Source organism: Achroia grisella, unplaced genomic scaffold (assembly GCF_030625045.1).
Source record: "Achroia grisella isolate CSIRO2021 unplaced genomic scaffold, CSIRO_AGI_Agris_v1 utg402, whole genome shotgun sequence".
Taxonomy (NCBI): Eukaryota; Metazoa; Arthropoda; class Insecta; order Lepidoptera; family Pyralidae; genus Achroia; species Achroia grisella.
Window position 1 is genome coordinate 1,418,323 of NW_026712841.1, and position 10,185 is coordinate 1,428,507.

The 10,185-nt window shown below is 30.3% G+C and overlaps 1 protein-coding gene across 5 annotated transcripts in view; it reads right to left on the minus strand.

The window, feature by feature from the left end:
* LOC131844501 (72 kDa type IV collagenase) overlaps positions 1–9,641 on the minus strand; it is a 36,146-nt gene extending 26,505 nt beyond the window's left edge. For 3 of the 5 annotated variants that reach the window (XR_009357594.1, XM_059193408.1, XM_059193409.1), the window contains exons 1-2: positions 9,324–9,641; positions 2,988–3,282 (exon numbers count right to left, since the gene is read on the minus strand). Coding sequence is in view for 4 of the 5 variants with exons in the window: in XM_059193408.1 (XP_059049391.1) it covers positions 2,988–3,146 (159 nt within the window). In the remaining variant the exon portion in view is untranslated. The remainder of the gene's footprint in view (positions 1–2,987; positions 3,283–9,323) is intronic. The other 2 variants (XM_059193410.1, XM_059193411.1) reach the window with 2 other exon arrangements.
* Positions 9,642–10,185: the final 544 nt, after the last annotated feature.

The following is a 10,185-nucleotide window of genomic DNA, read 5'->3' on the forward strand; positions in this document are numbered from 1 at the left end:
CCAATATACATATAATATACGATACAGTATTTTTAATTATTATTATATTTTTATCTTACTATAATACTTATTTCGTACATCTCCTTAATGTATAATCAAAATGTAGTAGCTTAAGTTATACAACAATTAGTTTGAGAAGATGACCATACATTAAAACGGAATTGTTGAAATATAGTAATTAAAAAGCACAATAAAAGAGCCCAAGTCACTTCTAATATGTAATAATGGAAAGCAAAAACTGGAATTACATTCTATATTTTCAGTAAAAGTATATTACTATAATAAATACAATACCAGCTGTAGCATAAATTAAGGCACATAAATAAATTTACCTTCGTAATATTCAACAATCAGGTTCACGCTGCGAAAGTCTAAACGGGTCGGGTTAGTGGAACGAAAATTCACCTTGACATCGCTGTGGCTATTTATTCCAAATTATTTCTCACAAAAAGAACGAATCAATTACAATACCTATAGAATTAGGAAACAGACTTTATTGATATTAAATTAACATTTTAAAATTACTTGTAGAAGCAAAGTTGCAGAACTTTGCTTCTACAAGTAATTTCTATGCAATATATACAAATGGTTCCTTAGGTTTAAGTGACAAAATCCGTTAAGTAATTATTGGTCACATTAGAAAGTATAGACAACGAGTAACGCTAAAGAATATTTACACAAGTTATTGAATAGATACAACGCTACCGTAACACGGTCGGCGCTCTATGACCTAGAACTTGACGGTAAACAGGCTCTACGACTGGTAGAGTGAGTCATGCGTAGTAAGCTGATCAGTCAACTGACTTTTCCGAGAAACGATGAAATTTTATTAATGTTTTATTCTGCTCCTCGTAATATCAACATCAAGAAACAACATTTTAATGAGTCATTCGAATCTTTTATGTAATAGTTAAAGTAAGTCCTTTCGTATACGAAAGATTTTTTACCTTTGTATATTCTTGCACTTCATATGACAATCAACCTGATAATAATTGAACTACTTAATAGTGGTGGTGGTGTATTTATGTTTATTATGTTTGTTTTAAATTTTATTTAAGTAGAGATCTATTTAGTATAATTAAATTTAAATAAATATATCATCACATAAGAAAAAGTAGCTCGTTATTAACAGTAAGAACCAAAATTACCTACCCCATAAAGTTAAAAATTACTAATAATATTTCCTATCTTAAATCTTAAGCATATTTTTGCGATATCGAACTACGTTATAATGATACATTCTTGTACATGCTCTTGAAATTATTATACACAAAGTTTCAAGTGGTATTTAATTTTAATTTAAAGAATCGACCTCACAAAGCGCACTTAGGAACCCCCCCCTTATTACATTTACTGACGATTCAAAATATAATATGTATATCTGGGAATGAACAAGTATAAATGACGTAGAATCTTTATTTTAGTCTAAACGGACTTAGTCCTTAGTAGACTACTAAACGTGATACATTATTTTGTAATTAACGTGATCATAATTATGCATAGGAAATCTATAAACCATAGGTTATTAAGTTGTATATACCAAATTTCATCCTAATCAGTTTATCCTACATGATATAAACACGTAAATTAGACATGAACATATTCAGATATATATTACGAATAAAATTGATTTTTATATGATACTATTTCAAAATAGTTTGTTTCCATGCTTTATGAGTTAATAAATAATACATTTATAACATCGTAATTTACAAATACTACAGTAATGACGCAATGATCATTCAATACTATAATGACCAAGTCTTCCGTGGTATATGCTCAGTAAAATGATTCATGTGTGATATTATACTAACAACATCAGAGAATAAACGGGCTGCTCTCGAGTGGTTACGAAAAGGAGCGCTTATATCTCGGTTGGGTGTCTATAGCGCAAATTATGAATGAATGACTACTATACATATGCTACCTACTTACTACGCTGACTATTCGAATCAACTAAGTGATTTCGGAGACGACCGGTGAGCGGTGTTCTAAGAAACACTGACTCAGATACAGCACTACCGTAAGCGAGTCATTTCCGATTCCGTTTGATGATAAGATAAACCTTTATGAAACAAAATAGATATAGGTACCTATTTTATTATTGTTTATTATAATAATAATCAATGGTATCATAATATTTGTATGTAGGTATACTAGGTTGATACGTAGACTTTTAAATATTTTAGTCTGAAAAGTTTCACTTTCGAGTATCTTATTAAATGATATCAGTTTTTCAATATTAGACTAGAAATGAGCTCATATTCAGTCGGATAAGTCCTAAATTAAAACTTCTAAATAGCGAATACTTCCTTTAAAAAATATTTAATTATAAATACTATTACTAAAAGAAAATATCTTGTAAGTAACTTTTTATAAAGTAGATCACACAAGGGACATTATTGATAATGGACATATTTTTATCTCGAGTGTCTTATCTTTAGTCTTACGGTCTTACATTCTTCAAACAGTTGAAATCATATGCAGGTGACTGTGCTGATATTAAACATAGTAATTTTATACTCAAAAATGAGATTAATTCTTAAAATATAAATAACTTAATTTTTTTATTTTCTGTGTAGTAACGTAGTTAACGTTAATAAAATGGATGGCCTCGATCGTACAGTTCGACATCGTGTACGTATACGTCAATAACAATAAAAACCTATATTTTGTACGATAGTATTTAGATGTCATGACTTTACAAATATTGCATTCCAATTATTCATAAGTCATTAGCTGTATTCATAGTATATGAAACGAATCTTAAACAATTAATATCTAATAACATATTTCACGAACGTCGAATCCGTAATTGACAGGATGTGAATCAGAGTGGTTTTTTTTAATAATAATACCTATTCCCGGATATTAAATTCCAGGCTTATTATCTCAATTTAATCAGTGTGTTAAACCACAGTGTGGTACTACGTGCTGTAAGGTATATTTTCATATCGATTTATTCTTAATCAAAATAATATACTCACAGTCGCTTGATTGAGGCCTCCGAAGGTGGGTGCCGCACTACTCCTGGTAAGATATGTCAGAACTACCATCACACCCCACATTATCCTTAAGCTGCTTCTCATACTGGACGCCATCTCTTTGGCTTGTATTCTACCACTTATATTTCTTATTATGCTCATTTATACTTAATTGATCTATAAAAAATATGTCTTTGATACGGACGGAATCGACATTTAGTAGAATATTTCTAAACCAGTTCGGTTATGAATATCTTCTTTATTTATTTCTATTATTGTCACGATGCAGCGACGCTATCTGAAACAAATTAATGATAATGTTTATTATCACTGTGTATATTAGAATTAATAATGGAATTAGATACTCATTATATTAAAAAATAATGTTTACCTATATACATTTTAATACATATACTTATCAAAAATATTTCTTTGTAATGATAATATTATTTAAATGCTATAAATTTATCAAAGTCCTAGTGTATTCATTTTTATATACGTATATATGTAGGTAATAAAATGCCTCATATATAAAGTACATATACGAAATTATTTTAAAATCATGGGTTATGCCATTGCTGTTGTTGTTACTTAGCTACTTGGCAAAGGCACTAGATGACATTACAAAAGTCATGATCTCTCGGATGAATCACATCCGCTGTGACTCATGATACAGATATATACGAAATCAAAGATCTTCAAATGTAAATACAATTTACTTATGACCTTATGACTTTATACATAAATATTATAATTTATCATTTAATATGCCGTCCCTACCCGAAGTACTGGATATCTAAGCAACTAGGTATTGCTATTTTTACCGGAACTTAAAAATAAACCGATGAATTCTTTAATGAAAAAGAACAGTAAAGATAAAAAATACTTTTATTTATTATTATGTATCTTGTACATGTATCTAAAATTTGAAGACTTACATTATTTTATCTACCTATCTCTTATCAAAATAAAAGATAACATGTAGAAATGTTTTTACGATATGAAATACGTCAATTACAGCTTCCGTTGCTAACATTCCGTATGAAAATGTAGAACAGGTAAATACCTTCATTTTGTAATAAAAAAATAATAGGTATACTATACATATTTACATATATACCTAATATAACACAAAAGAATATATTGATTTCATATCTATCAACAACTCAACAATACTACTATTTATAAGTAGGCACATAGGTATATACCATATGATAAAGTAAACCTAATCAGACCGTTGACCCAGTTAGCTTCCTCAAAGTGAGGTACCGGTATATCATGCAGCATTGTTATCATATGAAAACATAGACTAATACTTCAGCAGTTTTTAAGATATCTATACAAATTATAATATGATTAATCTGTACAATATTTTTCTTTTAATGTAATTGGAATGGCAATGATAAGTGGTAATTGTCCCCTTTTTACATGAGCAGCCGTAGTAGATTACGATATCATGTGAAACCCAGGATACCGCCTTGCCATTCTAGAAGACTAATGACATTCTTTTTATCTTGTAATTTCTGCCGAAATACTGTATTTCGTGTATAAAGACTGCTACTGGGCGGTTGAAATAGGTTGACAGAGTTACACGTGCAGGTGAGTTTTTACAAAGTCACCCTAACAATAAGATAAATGCTAAATTTATACAATAAAGATTTAATTTTAAATCAACGAACTCAAACTTAATAGACCTCGATATCTCCGCTATTTGATACTAGTGACGAGACGTCTGAGTATTAAACAACTATTATATTTGTTCACAGTTTAGGACGTATGTTTTTTTGAATCCACAGCAAATATATGACTGCACAAGGATTAGACAAGGAACGAGAACGAGAACGAGACATTTGTCATAACTTACAATGATTAAGTTCACTTGTAATCAGTGGCCCCCATGCAGCAGCACATTACACGTAGTAAATATAGGTAAATGGAACCTAATGATTTTTATTCAAATATAGTCGACAATTTTAAAAGACCCGACATGAGTTCAAATCCGATAATATAAAAAATTTGTGCTAATTTATATATATTTATATCTAGCTGATTCTCCGGTATTGAAAAATACCAAAAAAATCGTATTAATTTGGATATCCAGCTAAATGTCGGCATGTCAAGTATTGCGTACATGTTATACACACTATCAGTTTCATATCAGTCTCTCGATTGTAATTTACAACATGTAAAGTACACACTAAAAAACGAAATGTAAATCTTATGACGGTCACATATTTCTGAAGATTTAAGGTACTACTAAATTTGTAATGTTATATTTAAAACCAAAGTATTATAACTTCTAGTAAAATCGATATTTTTAAATTATGTTTATTTATCTTTTCACGACTAATCGCCTAATTTCATACGAAGATAAACAGTATTACAAAAACAGACATATCCCATCTTTTATGTCAAAAAAAACTAGAAGGGGAAGAAAGTTTGAGCAGTCGAAACCACGGGTATCGACTGGTATGTAATGTAAAACTTTTTTAATATATCCGTATTTTTTGTGGCATATAGACAAATTAATTTGGGCTCGTACAGAAACTGAAAGCGCGAAACAAACAGAAGTGTCGCCAACAATGTTCCGCTTGCCGGAGCGTGACGGTACGGAGGTAACCCCGCCGGTTTCACTAGCGACATTGGACTCCAATTTGTTACCTAATTTTATTTACCCGAAACTTTTTTTTCTATAGCACTCTTGTCCACGCTGACCATTGATTGCAATGTAAATTTTGGCATCGATTTGTCATTAAGTCTTTTAATTTTAACCATATTAGAGCTAATCGATTTGTTTGTAAACGATGATTGTGTCTACCATAAACAATTTACTTAAAGATCGATTAAAACTATCAACAGCGCTAGTTTCACACCGTCGCTTTGCTTTGTCACTCTGATAATGAAAAGCTAGTTTAAGCTAATATTATAGGTACGTTAATATTATCTAGCCTGCTATGCACAGCTAGCTAACGCATAGCTAGCACATAAACTCCAGACTTATAGGTACGTATGCGTAATTTTACTTAGGCACGTCGTGTAATGCATACATATGAATTTTAAGAATTACAAACATAAAGTTTCCAAAATAGATCATTGAACTACAAGATTTTAAAAAACAGCAAATATTTCTCATGCGATATAAATAATAGTAAGTAGAATGAGAGTAAATAAAACAAAGATACATGTAGGTATGGATAATATGTAAAACACAAAGTGTGTTATTGTCGTTACACATCGTTTCAAAATATCAATTGTCTACCGGTAATTAAAAGAGTTCTACTAGCTTTAAAAATGACGATACATACACCCTTTCATCTCCCCTTTCAAACCCTTATTCCTATTAAAAAGTAGCCTATGTCCTACCTCAGGATCTAGACTATCTTTGTACTTAATTTCATTTAAATCGGTTCAGTAGTTTTGCTTGTAAAGCGCTACAGACTGACAGAGTTACTTTCGCATTTATAATACTAGTAAGTATTTTTTTATTATTATAATTGAAATGGCTTTATTTGTGGCGTGTTAGCTGTCTGGATGAACGCCGTCTTATATCTATTGGCCGCACTGAAAATAAGCATTATTGTATAGCTTGATTATACTACACTGCGCATACTAAATGAAAGTCATTATCAGCGCCACCGGAGTAGGTTTTAACTTAGTGACGAAAACAGTTAAAATATTTATTGTAAAACTTTCAAAGTAATTCTGAATAAATGTCTTCTATTCTTATTGTTCTTTACACGAAGTCTGTTCAGTATGATGATAGTGTTATTTGAGATGCGGCATATGACACGCATTTCAATGAAGATGCCGCGCAACCAAAGCGACGTTTCACAGTATAAATAATACTGTCGTAGCGATGATGCGATGATATGTGCAATTTCGCATTGAAACGACCGTGATCATGTCTTCCTGCTTCCGACTCCTCACAGCCAATACTAATAATGTAAGTTTATAACTACTGATGACATTTGTATTCGATACCTCAACAAATTTCTCATCTATTTTTTTATATCTATTGTTCATCACCATTATAAAGAAATTCTGATTGAGTAAAGTCTTTAACTGCACTGTTAATTGTTCAAGCACGGGATTTTTGTCATATTACATACGTTATATATATACACTATTACACTATTATTCAAAGATATTAAAAAATATATAGGTATATAACAATAACCTAAAATGAATGTACCAGTCGAGTGTCTTGCCAGGTGGGACAGTGATAGCATGTCATTGCTCATATTGAATACTAAATGCTTAGATTTTTTTATAGAATATTTCATATTATATTTCATACTGCGGAATATCTTTAAAAAATACAATAGTGTGATCTCTTTAAATGTAAGTAAGAAAGGATTTTTATCTATTGTGCAACTTAGACCAAGAAGAAGAATTAAGCATCAATATAAAAATATTATAAACTAGTATTAATACAATTTTGTTATAGTTAGATGAAAGAATGGACATCATGATACCACACCTACCACGTTCGTATTTAAATAAATATGAAAAATGGACTCTAATTAATTATTCGAGTAATAGTTAAGTATCCGTATTCGTTCAGAGGGGTAATCAAAGCAACAATTCATATTTCCATTGTTTCATTAATCTCTTTTTGAACATAATGGAATTTAGATAAATATCTATACTAACCTAGAACTTTAAAAGTATGATTATAATTTAGAACTAGATAATATTAACACAAAATTGTTACATGTAATTAGGTTAAATACTTCATCCATTATGATTTTGTGTCAAGTTCAGTGTCCTCTACGACAATAGCAAATGGTACTAGGCGTTAGTCATTCATAGGTGCTCCCACCATACTATCATTAGACTACCTACATATGTTCCAAGAACTTGTTTGTTTACAATACCGTAAAATACAATATTGAACCAATTTATTAAAGTAGGTACCTAGTTATTTTACTAATTGACGCATACTGTGTGACTTTGTCGTGGAAATGTAAAATTACCGAGTGGTCGTAAAATAATAAATCAACAAGCGATGATTTCTCTTCTAATTAGCATTGGGTCGACGTTATATATTTCACAACCCAAATAAAGAGATTCTGTGTTATTTCTATAAAACTATTCTCGTTAAAAAAACACCTGAAACTGTTATTATGAACAACACAATAATTTGCTAATTGTAATGGAATTCCTTTACATAGTTATATGACATCAGAAAGAGGTTGTTATCAAATGTTATCATAGATAAGATGAGCCTTATCCGTTGAAATTATCTGATAAATATTAACTCCATTCTGTGATAAAACATTTTTGTTTCAAGATTGAAAAGAAATAATGGTATATAGTATAATACTAAAATAAAATATTATATGTATTTTACTTTATGTGCTGTGAATAACAATAACAAAAGAATTAGGTATTGATTTAAATATATCTCTCAATGCATCTTTTTTATTTTATAACATTATTTTCTTTGTTTACTTGGCTTTTGTTATAACTAATTAGTTTTTATTTTATATTTATTATATATAGTAGAACTTTGGTAATTTTTAATAAGTTAAAAATATCTGTGCTCCTGCTATATGAATCATAATGCATTTTCATTATAAACTACAATCATTGTTATTGTATTATATAATACATACATATATAATACATATTTGGCTCATCTATATCAAAATAATTTTCATTTAAATTGAGTTCCATAAGCAATCTATATTTATGAAACTCATCAATAGTTTTCAAACATATACAAATAGAGTAGATGGTACCTGATATGAATGATAGCCACAAACTACATACCTACAGGTAATTTTCCTTCATAATCTGACGTTCACAATAGACAGGAAAATATTTATGGCAGTTGGTGTAATTTACACAATAACATATCTGTTATGTTAAAATTGCTTTATCTTTAAACAAAATCCAATATCCTAGAAAAAAAACTTTTTTTTCCATCAATACTGTTCATAACCATTCATTGATATATAAAATTCTATGTATCTTATTATATTATTAATTAATTAAATTTACTACATACGAGTATCTCCTTAGTATTATTATAATAGTTAATGTGACAATATACTACAGTAATTAATTATTAAGATGACTTAATTTAAAGACTGTAAAAAAGATACTATGTTATATATTGGAAAAATGAAGGTTAATGCATAGGTGCTCCCCAAATCCAGCATAATATGAAATTAGGCTATTCTTTTTAAAACTTAAATACATACATCTCAATGTTCGAATCCTTTTTTTTTCTCCTCAGAGATCTCCATTTTTATAAGGCATAAGTGATAAATTAAAAGCATATCTGAAAAACTTAAATAATTTAAAAATTAGATATAACGAAAATGTATTCACCTGTATTTTTGGTCCCGGGTAACATTCACGTAATCCTTTTATTTACTTGAAACGTTGTTTGTCGTTTCACTAATGCGATCACGTTAGCCCTATCTATTAACGAAATTTCGTAAATATCGATAAAAAAATAGAGTCTTTTGTCGGAAAACATGAAACACAGCGCACTCGTATATCACCAAGGTTCCGTGTATGTCACTTTTTTCTTTGCATTTACACGAAATTTCAAAGAAAATGTGCGCGCGGCGGGAACGAGTTCCTGCGGTCGTAGAGCCGACTGGCACGACCTACCGCAGTACGCGAAATTGGTTGAGTGTCAGCCGCGACGGAGACGCGCGCTTATAAAATGCTGGCGGCTCGGGCCGTCGCCTCGCCGTCGGTGCCTTACCCCGCTAGCCACGAAGCCTCCGCCCGCCCGTACACCAAAACTTTGCCTGAAGCTTATCATGCTTTCGGCGAACTGAAACAAACGCATTAGCGGTGCCGATGCGTTTTCACGTCCCACTTAGTCTTAACAAAAGCAAGCATCCTAGAATTACAATGCAATTGTAATAAAGTAAGAAATGCACAAAAAGTAGGTACATAATATTAGTAGGTAAAATTATGATATATTTTTTAAGTTTAATTTTCCTCTACTAAAGTTATGTTTTATTTTATAGCATGACCTCTTTTTATACCCGTCTCGCTTACATGCATTGAAATAACTTTGTTGTGGTTATGTTCTTTGTTAAAATATTACCCTTCCTATATTATGAGGTCTCGAAAAAAGAAGTGTAAATTCAAATCCTAATCACGTCAATATATTTTTAAGTCATTGGTATGGCTAGAATATGCCATAATGTTTGAGAAAAACATCAAACAACGT